The sequence below is a fragment of the Mesoplodon bidens genome, assembly GCF_964165515.1.
Source record: "Mesoplodon bidens genome assembly, chromosome: 13".
NCBI classification, from domain to species: domain Eukaryota; kingdom Metazoa; phylum Chordata; class Mammalia; order Artiodactyla; family Ziphiidae; genus Mesoplodon; species Mesoplodon bidens.
The window spans coordinates 7,456,895-7,473,283 of NC_138169.1; the positions used below are offsets into that span (position 1 = coordinate 7,456,895).

Sequence of the window (16,389 nt, forward strand, 5' to 3'; positions counted from 1 at the left end):
CTGGAGTCCTTATTTTTGCCCTGGAAGTAGGGCTGCACTCTTCTCCCCTCCCCACCTCAGCACAAAATGCAACAGCACAGAAGAAGTCTCCAACCAGGGTACGTTTAATATCTGGGAAGCTGCACTCTTTCAGGAGTTAGGGGAGCCAATTAGGCCAGTGACCCTGACCTCCACCCCCTGCATCTGACAGGAGGCTGGGCCAGAGGCTGGTCTGCAGGAGAGAGACAAGCAGCATCCATCGGGCTCCCTGCTGCCCACCCTGAGGCCAGCCTTCAGGCTGTGCCACCAACACTGTGTGCAGGCCTTGGCCAGTGGGGCCCTCAGGGCAGCAGCCCTGCTCGCATCTGGAAGGCCAGACCGTCCCCTCGGGTGGCTTGCTGGGGAAGAAAGCACACAGGAGGGGACACGTGAGAAGCAGAGCTGGGGGTGGGCCTGGGCGAGGGGGCGACACCCACCTTGTTAATCTCTCTGTGTCGTTCCTTGGTTACGATTTCCTCTAAGACCTCACCGTCTCCCTTAATGAGCCTAAAGGGGGAGGGGGAAGAGGCTGAGCCTCTAACTTAGAGGCCAGAGCAACAGAACCAGAAGCATCCAGCAGGGGGGGCCAGGCCTCAGGCCCCCACCATCTCGAGTAGGCGGAGCCTGGCCGCTCCCACCCCTCCCTCCCACCCTTGGGACAGGGATGAGGGCGGCCCGGTGGGATCTGCCATCGGACCAGCCAACAGCGGCTCTTTGAAGACCCCCGCCCAAGGCCCTTCCAGCCCCTGCAGTCGCCTGCTCTGCGGGATGGGCAGCAATGGCCTGAGAAGTCCCACCAACGAGTGACTCCTTTTTCTCCCTCATCCTCGGTCCTTTTAGAGCAGCAGAAGCAGCCACCACCTCTCCTCCTGAGTGCCGGTCTGGGACCAGGGCACCCAGATGCAGCTGTGGGGCCCGGCTTCCCACCTGGTGCGTCCTGTCTCCGGGTCCACCACCTTGCGGATGACGCTCTGCCGGGCATCCCACTCCTCCTTGGTCATGGGCTTCATGGCCTGGATGCGGGACTTCTGCTCGTCCGTCAGGACTGGAAGGTAAGATGGCAGGGAGGTGGCGGGGGTGGGGGGCGCGGCTCAGGAATGGGGGCCTCAGGGAGGGGACCCTCCCCGCCTTGCACACCGGGCAGCACTGTACCTGGGCCATCCTCTTCCTCCTCGGCTGCTCTGTGCCACTGGTCCAGCGAGGGTCCAGGCAGAGCCTCGGTCTGCTGCACCTTGGCCTTATCCTTGTCTCTCTTCTTCAGCTTCTTCTTCCTTTTCTTCTTTTTCTTCCTCTTCTTGTCCTTGTGCTTCCCCCGCTTCTTCCGGCCATCGCTGGAGGAAGAGCAGCTGGAAGAACTGGAAGAAGAGGAGGAGGGGCTGGATCGTGGTCTCCTCCGGGCCTTGTGTTTGCTTCTCTCTGTGACGCAGGGAGAAGGTGAGGCTGGAAGGCCAGGAGGCGAAGAAGTAAACCTTCGTCCCCTCGCTCTGGCCTGTAGCAGGCTTAGGCTGACTACAGAGGGGTGAGACCCTCCTGGCAGGGCTTTCTAGAGGAGGGCTCTGCACCCTGTGGAGAGGCACTTTCTGGGCTGCGCAGTCACTGCCCAGGAGCGGGGCGGCCAGCCTCCATATCTCAAACCCAGCTGCACCAAAAATATGATTAACTGCTCCCTTCACTCCGTACTCAATGGGCTGGCCCAGCCCCTGGATTCTGAGCGTCTTTCAATCCAGATATGCAGGATCGACACTCTGTGTCCCTCTGAATAGCGCTCACCGCGATTTCCCCACAGCCAGTCCGGAGAAGCCTGCCCAGCTGCCTGCAACTTCCTCCATGAAGTTCCCTCACCCCTTTCCCATTCCCTCTGGTTCTCACCCTCCGCCCCGGAGGAGGTGGTGCTGGCCTTGCGGCTTTGGGATCTAGAAGCCGAGCCGCTTCTCGGGGCGTCCTTACTGCTCTTCTTCCTTTTCTTTTCCGACCCTCGCCCCCGGGACCGGCTGCGACTCCTGGAGCGCTTGCGAGAGCCGACGTGAGCCATAGCGCCGCGGGCTGGAGACGGGGGGACGCGCTTAAACTAGGGATTGATCACAGGGCCGACCCACAGACTGGGTTCCGAGGGCGGCTCTACTCGGGGCCTGGTCACCACCCGGGGCAGGGATATTGAGGGGGTCCGTGCAACCGCACGATCCTCACCCACCCCCACCCCTGGGTACCCCGGGTTCTCCGCGGACTCGCGGATCCTCCGCTGCGGTCCCTTTAAGGGCCCGCCCCCGCCCGGACGCTCCACGCCTGCGCACGCGGCTCAGGCGCCTCTAGAAACGGCCACGATCCTCAGGTGCCAGGTGCGTTCCTCATTCCTTTCCGCGCGCTCGTACCCTCCACCCCGCGCCCTCCGCGGCCTCGCCGCCTGAAAGAAAGTCCCCCGGCTGCTCCGCTCTCTCCTCAACCACCCATCCGGCCGGACCACCAACCCCGCACCACGCCTTCGCGTGAGGAAGCGGCGGCTGGGCGACTTCCGGCCCGGGACTGTGCTCTGGGAGGCCGTCCGACCGCGAAGCCAGGCGCTGCTGCCTTTAGTTCTGAAGCCCCAGGTTCCGTTTCTGGGACAGCCCAAGAAACTGAGTCTGACGCACTGACCTCCCGGAGAGGCGAGCTGGGGCTCCAGGCGGAGCTCCCAGACGAGAGACCTGCTTTCCAGCCTGGCGCCAGTCCCGGAGCCCGCGGGTCCTTTGCCGCAGCTATGCCCTCTCCCATCACTGTCCTTTCGCCGCGCCCGCAGCATCCCTAGTCTCCGTGATGCCCCGGGGAAGAAGGCGACTGCGCGCCGCTTTCCTCTCTGGATTGTCTGCGAACGTGTCCACTGCAACGGGCCGTAAGCTCCAGAGCCTTGGTCTTTACACCGTCTCCACCCAGTAATACAGAGGTCGCAAACTCAAATGTCCGTAAGCTCCAGAGCCTTGGTCTTTACACCGTCTCCACCCAGTAATACAGAGGTCGCCAAATCAAATGTCCGTAAGGACGAGAGGGCATGATAATGAATGACGGAAGGACCCCTGTGAGAAAGCGCACCGCAGGCCCGTCTAGAGTGGGGGCAGCTGAGTCCGCTCCTGCTGATGACTGCAGTGTCGATTGGGGCCCGGTGTTTCCAGATCTTCCCACCTTCCCACGGAAGCCAGAACTCAAGCTTTCAACATGGAAAACCCTCCCGAACACAGCATAGCTGCATGCCTCATCCAGTCCTGGGGCCGCCGAGTTGCAAACTCTTCAGTAGTGACGACAGCAGCAAACTCACAGGTCTGTTAGAAATCACCGTATAAACGGGAGGTCACTTGATTTCCACAACACCTCTAGGACACGAGTACTTTCCAGAGAAGGAAACAAAGGCACGGAGAATCACGTGGCTTACCCACAGTCACAGCTGAAAGCAGCCGAATCAGAATTCGAACCCAAGAGGTCTGGCTCCAAGTCCCTGCTTTTTTTTTTTTTTGCGGCACGCGGGCCTCTCACTGCCGCGGCCTCTCCCGTTGCGGAGCACAGGCTCCGGACGCGCAGGCTCAGCGGCCACGGCTCACGGGCCCAGCCGCTCTGCGGCATGTGGGATCCTCCCGGACCGGGACACGAACCCGTGTCCCCTGCATCGGCAGGCGGACCCTCAACCACTGCGCCACCAGGGAAGCCCCAAGTCCCTGCTTTTAACCCCTCTGCAGTAACCCCTCCACACGGTCCAGAAGATGCTGTTGGCGGCCCATCTAAACCCCTTGTAGGTGAGACGCACACGCCCAGCGTGGTGTCTGCTGCTGACACCGCACACCTGTCCTTTGTTTTTTTAAACATTTATTTTTTAGTTTATGTATTTATTTTTGGCTGTGTCGGGTCTTAGTTGTGGCTCGTGGGCGCTTCGCTGTGGCGCACAGACTCTAGTTGAGGTGCGCGGGCTCAGTAGTTGCTGTGCATGGGCTTAGTTGCCCCGCGTCATGTGGGATCTTAGTTCCCCAACCAGGGATTGAACCCACGTCCCCTGCATTGGAAGGCGGATTCTTAACCACTGGACCACCAGGGGAGTCCCTCACGCCTGTACTCTTCTCTCGAAGATTCCCTTGGCCTCTGGGAATCACCTTGCCCTGGAGATGGATGTCTGGGAAGTTACTCACCCCCTCTCTACCCCAAAACACCCTATAGCTAATATCTGACGTGGAGGGCAAACTGTGGTATGATTCATGCTCCAGAGAGCCCCGTGGGATCGGGCTGAGGCCGGATGCCATTTCAGACCATCTTGGCCCAGTTCCTTCCTGCTCTGTCCTGCTCCCTCTTCTCCCAAGAGTATCCCCTCCTTAAACCACCTGCACAGGAGTCCCTGTCTCAGGCTCTGGTTCTAACAAACCCGACCTAAGCCAATGTCTCTGCTGAAAGAATGGCCCAGAAGCTCGTGTGTCCTTTTGAACCAAGATGTGCTGAGGGCTGCAGGGTGTTTATTTCTGCCCCTCACCCCCCCACACTGGCCCCAGCCAGGCTCAAGTCAGTGTACACACATCCACTGTGGCGGGCTCCTCGCGGGTGAAGCCGTCGCCGAAGCCCTCATCGTCCACCAGGTCGGGCTTGCGGCAGCACATGGGGCAGAGGCGGTTGCGCACAGCAGAGGCGCGGAGCCAGACGACCAGGTTCCAACGCTCACCAGTGCCCAGGGGTCGGGCCCCGTGCAGCTGGCCCCCCCGGTGCAGGATGCCCTGGCCCACCACGTGCTCTACCTCCAGGGGGTTGGCCAGGGCCGAAGGTGCCTGTGGACAGCGGGGCTCAGGCCTGGGCACTCTCAGTGGCCCCGGCCCTGCCCCGCCCCACGGGTCACACACACTAACCTGGAAGAGGTCCCCAAAGTAGAGGGCGCCCCCCGTGAAGGCCTTGCCCAGGGCCACGTTGAGGGTGAGCTCGGCGTTATCGTAGTGGCAGCCCAGCTCGCGATCCTGGCCTGGCGCGTATTTGACCACGAAGGCGCGGTGGGTGTCCAGCGGGCCCCTGTACTCTGGGTACAGCAGGGCCATCAGCGGCTGCAGGAAGCGCTCCCTCAGTGGCGTCACCAGTGGCTCATCCAGGCCCAGCTCGTGTAGCAGCACCTGGGAGGGGGAATCCCAGGGTCAGCGGGGAAACTGGTAGAGCCTCACCCTGGGTCCCTGGGGGAGTCCCTTACTAAGGACACTGTTAAGTGCTTTGCAAACATCAACGTGCTTAACTTCATAATAATCCTGCTGTGATCTCATTTTACAGATGGGGAAACCGAGGCTTAGAGAAGGTCTGCAGCGCTGGGGATACGTCTCACGATGTCTCCACCTCCTCGGGCCCACCGGGTGGAGCCTCACCCACCCCGTAGTTGTTCATGGTGTTGGGTCTTCCCTTGGGCATGTCCGACTGCTCGAAGTGCTCCAGCTCCTCCAGCAGGGCCCGGCAGAACGGCGCTGTGAACACCGGCAGGCGGTAGATACGCTTCTCCTCTGTGGAGGGAGGGACAGTCGGTTGGCCGGGAGCTCCGGTGTGGGTTTCAATCTGCCCATAACCTTTTCACTTCCCCCAGCCTCAGTTTCCTCATCTGTACAATGGGGATGACGTGAGTACTCACCTCTCAGGGCTCTTGTGATGATTAAATGACATAACGTGCGGCAAGGGGGCCCTATTCTTGGGCCCCCCACTCATCCCTGAAGCCTCACCCTGCCCTGAGGTCTAGCCTCCAAATTCAGATGTGCACCCCGTCCGGCGAGCCCTCTCCCACAGCTCCAGGTCCTGGCAGGTTCAAGAAACCTCATCCTTGCCCACTCCTTCAGGTCTTGGGAAAGGAACGGCTCCCTACCCCGCACCCCACCCCCATTGCTAGCCCTGGGGCGGGTCCCTCCCCATCCCTTGCTGATTCCTTAGCCCCCACTTGTCTCAACTGTCCCTTTGTTAACCTCTTCAGTCACCCCTATTTGAGTGTGTCTGATGCAAGGCACTGAATAACTGTTGGATAAGTGAGTGAATGGATACAGGTGCCGTGCTCCTGACGGGTCTGTCCCGCCAGCCCTTCTCAGTCCTGCTGGTTTGATTTTTGGAGGCAGATATGGTGGGTGGAGGGACCGCAGTCTCCCACCCCCAGTGCTGCAAGGTGATGGACCAAGACCTCACCCGAAACTGTCTCCAGCCGCTGGAGAAGGCCCTGGAGGTCTGCACCTGGCGATGTGCTGTACTCAGCTGCGGCCAGAAACTCGGGGGCCAGAGCCACATCCTGGGGGCAGAGCACGCAAGCCGTGGGGCAGACAGCCCCCAGGCCCGGATGCCTCCGCCTCCTCCAGTGACCTGCCCCCTGCCAGGTACCTGCAGTGGGTTGTAGACGTCGGGCCGCGCTGGGTGGTAGGAGCTCGCAATGAGGGCTTTCCTGGCAGCCGACTCCTGCCCCAGCCGCTGCCGCCGCTCCACCTCCTTCTCAAGCTGGGGTTACACAGGGCCTGGTTATGAGGTTGGGGCCTCCCATCCCCCCCGAGGCCACTGTGCAGATGAGGAAACTGAGGTTCAGGAAGCCCAGGGCATGGCCAGGGCTGGCAGCAACGTCTCCCTGTGCTCCTGACTCTACCACGGTAAATGGCAGGTGCTAAGCTGTTAGCTGAAGGGGAATCCTTCCAGAAGGGGGCCCATCCCACTCAGGGCTGCACCAGCCTGAGCCTGGCTGGGATGAGACCCCTCGCTGCTCCTCAACCAGCTGGGCCCACTCAAGGAGGGGAAACAGAGTCCCGGTCAAAGCTTGTGTTCCAGAGGCTGCAGCAGGCTGTCGTGGGAAGCTTCCCGACACTTCACCCCCGGGTGGGAGACAAGCAGCAGCCCCAGAAGTGGCGTGGGGGGAGGGTTGAAGAGACAGGAGCCAGGCGGCCCTGGGTGGGACCTCAACTCCACCTGCTGTGAAACCTTGGGCAAGTGACCCCTCCCCGGAGCCCAAGTATCTCAAAAGGGCGTGAGGCAGACAACCTGGCGTTTTTCCTGCTTTCTCTTTTTCTGCTGCCAGGACCCAGGTGCTGTGGTGAGTGAGGACAGGAGTGGGGAAAGGGGAGGTCTCAGGATCTGACACTGGCAGGCCTGAGGCTGGGAGACTCCTCAAACTGCTGATGCAAATCTAAAGAGGAAGGGCCAGGCTGGGTGTGGAGGGCGCGACCGAGGGCGGGCGGGGAGTTGTTACCTCTCCCAACAGCTGCTGGAAGTCCTTGGGGCTGACACAGCCTCGGCTGCGCAGGATCTGGGAGCAGAAAGGCCAGTGAGCGCGACGGTGTGACCTTGGGACTTTTAAGTCACTTAAACGTCTCTGAGCCTCAGTTTCTCCTTGACATGGAGATGATCCGACCTCACAGGATCATTGGAAGGATGGAATGCCACGAGCACGTTGAGCACAGAGCAGGGTTCCCGGCTGCTCTTGGTAGTAACACTGACAGAGTACGCTGAGCCAGGCCCTGCCCTGAGCATCGTGCACGTACATTCATTCATTCAGTCCTCACGACAACCTCACTAAAGATACCATTATCCCCATTTAAGGTTGAAAACAATAAGGTACCTAAAGGTTAAGTCATTCTTGTTGTCACACCTGAGCGCACCAAAGGCAAAGCAAACGACCCCTCCCCGCCCATTTCCCCGCAGAGCCAATAGAGGCCACTCACGGGGCCGTAGTCCTGGCGCAGCTGCTGCTCGCTCCGGAAGCGCACGTGCAGGCCGTAGCGCGCCACGTACAAGTTCTCGGAGCAGAAGCAGGCGCAGCGGCAGAAGCGCCGCGGAGCCGCCGCGGTCCCCATGGTGAGGTACCGCGCGCGGACCCGCCGGCTTCCGTAGGATCACTTCCGGCTACGCCCCCAGCCGAGGCGGTCTGGAACCAGCGGCCAAGGGTCCGTTCTAAATTCCCACGTGCGGAAAAGAACGAAGACTCCGCCCCAGAAAACGGGCTGCGGTGCAGGAAGATGCTCCCGGCCGGGTTGGGGCTGGCAGCCTCCGCTGGGAGCACGCGGCTTTCTCGTTCCGCTTCAGAGTTTCTCCATCCACGAGGCGGGAATTAATCGTCCCACTTTACAGACAGGTGAACTGAGTCACACCTTCACAGGACGTGGATTAGTAGGGACTCGGAATCTCAAGACCCTCTGCTTAAACGCTGGCTCCCTTTTCTGCTCGGAGGTTTTGAAGAACGAGCGAACGCCACGAGGACTAGGGTCTGACCTCGTTCCCTCCAACTGCTCTCCAGTTTTGTGCGTCTGAGCTTGGGTTTAGCATTTATCCCGGGTCCTTGCCCGGCGCTCCCGTTGCCAACGCCACAGTCTCTTAGGGTTCGCCGCGGATCGCCCCAGTGAGCGTCCCCACGAAAACGCTCCGTCCGGTGAGACTTCCGGTGATGCTCCCGACGGATTCAGGTGTGAATAGGGCGTGGTCGGTCGGTGGCCACACCCAGCGCAACCAGGTTCAAGTTCTGTACAGCCGCAGTGTGAGATGTGTATGTTTCTGCCTTACAGAGCGTGCCCTCCATCCTCGGGGAGACCCATCACAGCACACGCAAGCCATACCTTGGGAACCCCGTCATGGTCCGCCATGCATCTCCAAGACCCGGGTCTGCAAAGCCCCGAGAAGAAGCTTGGATGTCAATCCTATTGAGCTGGCAGAACTAAGGCGTGCAGCTGGGGAGGAAGTCTTGACCCCTGGAAATGACCCCTGCCCCCTGCCTTAGAGTTCTCTCCATGGCTCAGCGTGATGCAGGGATGGGGGTGGGGAGGAAGACTCTGGGGCTTTAAGACCCTGGCCCTTACCCTAAATCAACAGGTGACTGCAGATGACAGCTTTTGACCGAGGCTCCTCTCTACTGGACCTGAGCTAATACATCTACCACCCTTTCATCTTTACAGCAAACCTTTGAGCTAGGTACTGTTATATCACCGTGTTACAGACGGGGGAACCTGAGGCCCAGAGAGGTGCAGTGACTTGCCCCCTGTCACTCTCCAGTGAGGGACACACATGGGGTTTGAACCCAGCAGTCTGCCCTCTGAGTTCCTTGTTCATCACAATAGGAATTCTCTGAGTGGTGGGATTTTGAGGGATGTTGACTTTTCTCTTTGGGCTTGTTGGCATTTCCTTCCTTCCTTCCTTCTTCCTTCCTTCCTTCCTCCCTCCCTCCTTCCTCCCTCCCTCCCTCCCTTCCTCTGTCTCTTTCTTTCTTTGTTTTTCATATATAAATATATATATATATATATTTTTAGTCGCACCGTGTGGCATGCGGGATCTTAGTTCCCTGACCAGGGATCAAGCCCAGGCCCCCTGCAGTGGAAGCGCCGAGACCTAACCACTGGACTGCCAGGGAATTCCCTTGTTGGCATTTTCTTGATAACTCTGCTTTCCTTTCCCCGCGTGTAGACAGAGGTTCACGCTCACACACTCACATCCACAGTCACACACACACACTCAAACAGCCTTCCATGCTCACACATGCTAACACTCATTCACACAGTCACACACGCGCTCACACCCTCACACATACCAACACACACCCTCGCTTGAACACACACAACATTCCACATACAGTCACAGTTGCACACTCCTATTCATACACCCAATATCTCACACACGTGCACACCCTCACAAAAGTACTCACCCACATCCCACACACAGTCACACACACACACACACACACACACACACAGAGGCAACACAGCCCCTGTTCCTTTCTTCTTCAGGGCTCCACGGCCCACCCCTTGCTCCTGCTGAAGCCTCAGGACCCCAGAAGGAAGATGGGAGACCTCCAAGCCCTGTGATGCGGTGCCAGGCCATCCTCCCAGCTGTCTCCATTAGCACATTCGGGGGACCAAGGCTCGAGCCAGCAGAGTCTCCCCTCCAGCACCTTGAGGGGCCGGAAGAGGGCCCCTGCTCTCTGGGCAGAGCCTGCACAACAGCCTGATTGGTTTTCACACTGGCTGGGCAGGGGCAGCGAGACCCTCCTGTCTGGGAGTGTGGAAGGAGTGCGTGTGAGTGTGTGGAAGTGTGCTTTGAGTGACGGACAAGATCCCTGCCCTTCTGAAGCTTTCAGTCGAGTGGGGGAGACAGGAACAAGCAAGGAGACCAGTACGAGATCAGGTTATCCTCGTTCAGTTGTAAGTGCTGGGAAGGCACTAGGCTGATGAGATGGCGAGTGCGTGGAGGCGGCTGCTTCGGACACGGTGGCCAGGGAAGGCCTCCTGAAGAGTGACATTTCAGCTGAGCTCTAACTGCTGCAGCAAGATCTGCAGGAAAGGGCTCTAGACAGGGAGACTGAAGGGGCAAAGGCCCTGCAGTGGGCTGAGCTTGGCATGCTTGGAGAACAGCAAAAAGCACACAAGAGGGCAAGTCATAGGGAACAAGGCCAGGTGGCATTGAGACCAAATCATTGGGCTTAGTAGGGCCACTGGTAACATTTTGGATTTTACTCTATTTGCAAAGGGAAGCTGTTTAGTCCTCACAACAAACCCTATGCAGTAGGAACTATCCCCATTTTACAGATGTGGAAAACAAGGTTCAGATGGCTTGAATGACCCACCAAGGTCACACAGCTCAGACGTGGTGGAGTCTGTCTGGAATGGAACCCAAGTCTGACTCTGCTGGGTTGTTCCTGAAGGCACAGCCAGGTCTCTCAGTGCCCCCTCCCCTCCTCAGGTGTGAAATCCAGGTCACTGGGCCGCGGAGATCCTGGGGCCCAGCCCAAGCCTCCTGAAGCTACCAGGCTTCCCCAGGGAGGAGAACGATGGTTGGGGACCTGCTTCCCCCCTCAAGGACCCAGCTCCCCAACCCAGAGCTGTGTGGCCTGAGAAGGTAATTAAAGTTTTACAGCCATCTTGATTGCCCAGCGATAGTGAAGGGCCCTGCTCTCCAGGAAAGGATCCATTTCCCCAGCTCTGCGTTCATCCCACTCCTAAGTGCCTTCCTTCCCCAGGAGGCCCAGGGGAGACCAGCTCCCCAGGAAGCCACCACGCAGGCTGGACCCCAGCAGCTTCCCCCCCAACACACACACGTGCACATCCCGGCTCCCTGGCTAGTGTTCTCCTTTTACAGTAGTTTTTGCAAGATAACCATTTCCTGCTCCTCAGTTTAGACTGGCCCTCCCCGTGCCCCATCTCTTCCTTGGAAACAGAGTCCCCAGCCCCACCCTGCCCCAGCCTGGGCTTGGTCACCAAAGGGAACAGCAGCCAGAATATTAATAGTAAGCACCGAATCAGTATGCTCGTAGCCAGCACTGACGTACTTTTGTTGACCTTGTGAGGTATTATTATCCCTATTTTACAGATGAGGAAACGGAGGCTCAGTGAAGTACAGGGGCCTGTCTAGGGTCATAAATCTAGTGAGTGCAGAGCCAGAATTAGAGCACCCATCCTTTGGATTCCAAAGTGACGTGTGTGTGTGTAAGTGTATGTATATGTATATCTGTATGGTACGTATGCGTATACATACGTATACGTGTGTCTGTACATATTCTTTTGAATTAGCAGCACACGTGCACAAATGGGCACAAATCGTAAGTGTACAGTTTGGTGAATTTTCACAGACCAGACAGCACCCAGGTCCCAAAACAGCACATCCCAGCCCTGCAGAGGCCCCACCCACGTCCCCATCAGTCACTACCCACCTCCCGAGGGTACTCACGGCTCTGACTTCTAAGAGCAAAGATCAGTCTTGCCTGTTCTTGCATCTGATACAAATACAATCACATGTATTATTTTGTATACCACTTCTTCCACTCAGCATTATGGTTTTTTTAAACTGAAGTATAGTTGATTTACAATGTGTCAGCTTTTGCTGTTCAGTTATACGTACATATATAATATACATTCTTTTTCATTGATATCGTATGTATTCTTTTTCATACTCTTTTCCTTTATGGTTTATTACAGGATGTTGAATCTAGTTCCCTTGTTTATTTCTTTTATATATAGTAGTTTGTATCTGCTAATCCCAAACTCCTAATTTATCCTCCGCAACGCCCAGCATTATGTTCTCTTTTTTTAAATTTATTTATTTATTTATTTATTGGCTGTGTCGGGTCTTCGTTGCTGCACGTGGGCTTTCTCTAGTTGCGGCGAGTGGGGGCTACTTTTCATTGAGGTGCGCAGGCTTCTCACTGCAGTGGCTTCTCTTGTTGTGGAGCACGGGCTCTAGGCACGCAGGCTTCAATAGTTGTGGCACGCGGGCTCTGCAGCATGTGGGATCTTCCCGGACCGGGGCTCGAACCCATGTCCCCTGCACTGGCAGGCAGATTCTTAACCACTGCGCCATCAGGGAAGCCCAGCGTTATGTTTTTAAGATTCATCTGTGTCATTACGTGTAGCAGTGGCTCATCCTTTTTCATGGCTGCATAGTATTCCACCCGGTGACCACTCCACCATTCACTGAGTCATTCTACAGTTGGTGGACATTTGCATTGTTTCCGGTTTGGTGATGTCATGAATGAAGCTGCTATGAACAATTTTTATTGTGGTTAAAATATACATAACATAAAATTGTCCATTTAACCAATTTTTAAATAGACTTTATTCTTTAGAACAGTTTTAGGTTCTTAGCAAAATGGAGTGGAAAGTACAGAGGTTTACCACGTGCTCCCTGCCCCCACACACACACAGAGCCTCCCCCACTGCAAACATCCCACACCAGATGGTACCTTTGTTACAATCAAGTGTCACATTGATACATCGTTATCACCCAAAGTGCATACATAGTTCACATTAGGGTTCGCTCTTGGAGTTGTGTATTCTATGGTTTTTGACAATGTATAGGGCCATATATCTACCATGACGGCATCATACAGAATAGTTTCACCGCCCTGAACATCCTCTACTCTCTGCCTGTTCATCCCCCCATCCTCCCGTAACCCCTGGCAACCACTGATCCTTTTACTGTCTCCATAGTTTTATCTTTTCCAGAATATGATATAGTCGGAATCATACAGTGTGTAGCCTTTTCCAATTGGCTTCTCTCCCTTAGTAATATGCATCTATGTTTCTTCCATGTCTTTTTTATGGCTTGGTAATTCATTTAGTCTTAGCCCTGAGTAATATTCCATTGTCTGAATTACCATTTTATCCATTCACCTACTGAAGGACATCTTGGTTGCTTCCAAGTTTTGGCAGTTATGAATAAAGCTGCTATAAACATCTATGTGCAAGTTTTTGTGTGGACATAAGTTTTCAACTCGTTTGGGTAAATACGAAGGAGCATGATTGCTGGATCGTATGGTAGAAGTATGTTTAGTTTCATAAGAAGCCGCCAAACTGTCTTCCAAAGTAACTGTGCTGTTTTGCATTCCCACCAGCAATGAAAGAGAGTTCCTGTTTCTCCACATCTTTGTCAGCATTTGGTGTTGTCAGTGTTTTGGATTTTGGCCATTCTATTAGGTATGTAATAGTACCTCATTGTTTTAATTTGCAATTTTCTAATGACAAATTACGTTGAGCATCTTTTCACGTTTATTTTTCATCTGTATATTTCATTTGGTGAGGTGTCTGCTCAGGTCTTTTCCCTCTTTTTAAATCAGGTTATTTGCTTTCTTATTGTTGGGCTTTAAGAGTTCTTTGTATATTTTGGATAACAGTCCTTTATCAGATATATTTTCTCCCAGTCTGTGGCTTATCTTCTCATTCTCTTGACAATATCATTCGCAGAGTGGAAGTTTTTTATTTTAATGAAGTCTAGCTTATCAATTCTTTCTTTCATGGATCATGCCTTTAATATTACATCTAAAAAATCATCTCCATGCCCAAGAAAATCTAGATTTTCTCCTAGGTTATCTTGTAGGAGTTTTATAGTTTTGTGTTTTACATTTAGGTCTATGATCCATCTTGAGTTAACTTTTGTGAAAGGTGTAAGGTCTGTGTCAAGATTTTTTTCTTTTTTTTTTTTGCATGTGTATGTCCAGTTGTTTCAGCACCATGTGTTGCAAAGCACCATTCGTCTTTTCTCCACTGTATTGCCTTTACTCCTTTGTCGGAGATCAGTTGACTATATTTATGTGGTTCTATTTCTGGGCTCTCTATCCTGTCCCATTGATCTATTTGTTCTTTTGTCAACACCACACTGTCCTGGTTACTGCAGCTTTATAGTACGTCTTGAAGTTGGGTAGTGTCAGTACACCAAATTTGTCTTGCTCCTTCAATATTGTGTTGGCTTTTTTCACACAGCAAAAATGACAGAGCCTGGGGCTTCCCTGGTGGCGCAGTGGTTGAGAGTCCACCTGCTGATGCAGGGGACACGGGTTCGTGCCCCGGTCCGGGAAGAGCCCACATGCCGCGGAGCGGCTGGGCCCGTGAGCCATGGCCGCTGAGCCTGCGCGTCTGGAGCCTGTGCTCCGCAACGGGAGAGGCCACAACAGTGAGAGGCCCGCATACCGCAAAAAAAAAAAAAAAAAAAAAAATGACAGAGCCTGGATTTGGCCCCAGACCTGAGTCATTCTAGCTTTTGGATAATCCATCCAAGAGCTTTTCTTCACGTACAATTATATATTTGCTTTTGTTTTTGCACAAACAGTATCACACTTCAACTTGATTCTACCCCTTGTTTTTACTCAATAGATTTTGGGGGTCATTTCATACCTTTAGGTAACATTTGTGTATGGATAGATACATATATTTTTCCCCCCATGCTACAGGGTATTTTTTTGAGCGATGCTCTGTAATTATTTGGCCAGTTCCCTACGGAAGGGTATTTAGGTTATTTCCAGACTTCTGCTACTCCAGTGACTATCTGCAAACTAGTATCTTCACTCCCTCCACAAGTCTATCTATAGAAGAAATTCCTACTGGGTCAGGAAAAAAAAAGTGCATTTACAATTCTGCACTTTGCCAAATTCCCCTTGAAGGAGGCTGTCTTATGTGAGAAGCAGAGACTGTTTTACATTCAGAGAGCATTTTGAGCCTCTGGCCGGAGGCTGGAGAGATGGGGGTGTATCTTGCCTCACCTGCCGCCCCTCTGGGCTTGACCTACTCTCCTCAGCTCTTGGTTCAGGCCACACTGATCCCTTTTCTGCTCCTCAAATGCCAGGTGAGTTCCCACCTCAGAGCCTTTCCACTGGCAGTTCCTTTCACGTAGAATGCTCTCCCCCCAGACCTCTCCGTGGCTCCCTCCTTCTCACCTTTCACCTCTCTCAGGGAGCCCTTCCCAGTTAAAGAAGCCCCAGGACATTTTCCATTGCCTCACCCAGTTTTTATTTCCTTTACAGGAAATAAATCATACGTGGCACCACGTGAAATGATGTTATTTACTTGTTGGTTTTCTATCTCCCCCACCCCACGAAGGATGGGAGTCTTTTTTCACACCCAGCACCCAGCACCTGGCCCCTAGCGATCACTGAGTACATATGGCTGTCTCCCTCTCCCAATCCCCACCACCCTGGCTCTGTTTTTCTCCATGAAATGTATTCCCTTATAACAGGGATAATTTACTTATTCATTATGCGTATCGCCTGACTCCCTCACTAGAATGTCAGCTCCAGAAGGGCAAGGATCTCGTTTTGTTCCCTGTAGCATCGCAAACGCTTAGAATGGTGCACGGCACATAGTAGGTGCCTTTCAACAAATATTGGTTGAATGAATGAAGGAATGAGGATCGTCACCTCCATCCTCCAAGGCTGGCTGGTAGTCCCTCCAGAGGAAAAGGACGGTTAAAGAGCAGGCGCCCCCAGCAGGTGTGGCCACTTCCTTCTGCTCAGAATGGGCCTGAGGTCTCCAGGGGTGGAGCGCCGAGCGGAAGGGCCTGGTCCTGCGGATGAGGGCGGGGCTCGTCGCAGGTGGGCGGTGGCTAGCTGTGGTCACGCCCCCACGAAGGCCCCGTCCACCAGGAGGCCCCGCCCCGCCCGTCAGCTGGCTTGTGTGCCCGCCCGCCTCTGCTCCGACCTTGCTGCTGCGCAGCAGCCGGGGGCGGGAGGCCCTGAGGAGCAGCGGGAGGAGGCAGAGGCGGGAGGGGTGGAGCGAGCGGGGCGCCGGGCGCTGTCTCCAATGAACCGCGCGGAACCCGCGCCCCTGAGGACCCCAGCCCGCTGCGCCCCCTCCCCACGGCTCACCTGGTGCCAGGTAAGGTGACAGGTAAGAGTGCGGGGCCCGGGACCCCCGACCCGGGTCTTTCTCAAGTCGAGGTGCCTGGCCGGGCACAGGCTGGAGGGACATTTGGCTCTCCCTGCCCCGGGGATGGAGTAGGCATCTCAGTTGAAGGTGGGAGCCTTCTTGGCCCGCCGTCCTGGTACCCTAGCACCCGCAGCCGCAGGTCCCAGCCCCCCCATCCCTGCAGCATCCTTCACGCCGCAGGGAGAATGTTGCTTTTTTTTTTTTTTTTAACTATTCAGGTGCCGCCGCCTCTTGGAAAATGGTGAGGGTGCCTTTTGGCGTGGAT

The 16,389-nt window shown here is 55.3% G+C and overlaps 3 protein-coding genes across 10 annotated transcripts in view; 1 reads left to right on the forward strand and 2 right to left on the reverse strand.

The window, feature by feature from the left end:
- Positions 1-86: 86 nt before the first annotated feature.
- On the reverse strand, positions 87-2,622 carry ARL6IP4 (ARF like GTPase 6 interacting protein 4). 5 transcript variants are annotated; one of them, XM_081253165.1, is made up of 6 exons: positions 2,484-2,622; positions 1,888-2,061; positions 1,171-1,458; positions 946-1,063; positions 456-525; positions 87-377 (listed from the first exon to the last, which is right to left on the reverse strand). In XM_081253165.1, exons 2-6 carry the CDS (start codon positions 2,048-2,050, stop codon positions 321-323), a joined length of 696 nt encoding a protein of 231 aa, XP_081109291.1. In that variant the 5' UTR covers positions 2,051-2,061; positions 2,484-2,622; the 3' UTR covers positions 87-320. The 5 variants fall into 5 exon arrangements, with proteins under 5 accessions (XP_081109291.1, XP_081109288.1, XP_081109290.1 ...); XM_081253162.1 differs by having other exon boundaries at positions 2,388-2,622; XM_081253164.1 differs by lacking the exon at positions 2,484-2,622 and adding an exon at positions 2,310-2,477.
- A 1,207-nt stretch (positions 2,623-3,829) lies between these two features.
- OGFOD2 (2-oxoglutarate and iron dependent oxygenase domain containing 2) lies at positions 3,830-7,890 on the reverse strand. Of its 2 annotated transcripts, XM_081253160.1 has the most exons (7): positions 7,674-7,890; positions 7,202-7,258; positions 6,349-6,462; positions 6,160-6,259; positions 5,368-5,495; positions 4,866-5,120; positions 3,830-4,787 (listed from the first exon to the last, which is right to left on the reverse strand). In XM_081253160.1, the coding sequence occupies exons 1-7, from the start codon at positions 7,803-7,805 to the stop codon at positions 4,524-4,526; spliced, it is 1,050 nt and encodes a 349-aa protein (XP_081109286.1). In that variant the 5' UTR covers positions 7,806-7,890; the 3' UTR covers positions 3,830-4,523. The 2 variants fall into 2 exon arrangements, with proteins under 2 accessions (XP_081109286.1, XP_081109285.1); XM_081253159.1 differs by having other exon boundaries at positions 3,830-5,120.
- A 908-nt stretch (positions 7,891-8,798) lies between these two features.
- ABCB9 (ATP binding cassette subfamily B member 9) overlaps positions 8,799-16,389 on the forward strand; it is a 34,380-nt gene continuing 26,789 nt past the window's right edge. The window contains exons 1-3 of one of the 3 annotated variants that reach the window (XM_081253156.1): positions 8,799-8,913; positions 9,723-10,830; positions 13,322-13,403. The gene's annotated coding sequence lies outside the window, so the exon portion shown is untranslated. Of the gene's footprint in view, positions 8,914-9,722; positions 10,831-13,321; positions 13,404-15,929; positions 16,086-16,389 lie in introns of those variants that run through there. The other 2 variants (XM_081253155.1, XM_081253154.1) reach the window with 2 other exon arrangements.

Bases quoted from the DNA above. Each gene is read 5' to 3' on its own strand.
- ARL6IP4 (XM_081253165.1), bottom strand. From the start codon at position 2,050: ATGGCTCACGTCGGCTCTCGCAAGCGCTCCAGGAGTCGCAGCCGGTCC. The intron at 1,459-1,887 runs GTGAGAACCAGA...CTGGCCTTCCAG, and splicing joins CACCTCCTCCGGGGCGGAGG to CCTCACCTTCTCCCTGCGTC. The intron at 526-945 runs GTGGGAAGCCGG...CTCCCCCTTTAG, and splicing joins CCGGAGACAGGACGCACCAG to GCTCATTAAGGGAGACGGTG.
- OGFOD2 (XM_081253159.1), bottom strand. From the start codon at position 7,805: ATGGGGACCGCGGCGGCTCCGCGGCGCTTCTGCCGCTGCGCCTGCTTC. The intron at 6,463-7,201 runs GTAACAACTCCC...GTGTAACCCCAG, and splicing joins TCCAGCAGCTGTTGGGAGAG to CTTGAGAAGGAGGTGGAGCG. The intron at 5,121-5,367 runs GTGGGTGAGGCT...TCCCCCTCCCAG, and splicing joins ACACCATGAACAACTACGGG to GTGCTGCTACACGAGCTGGG.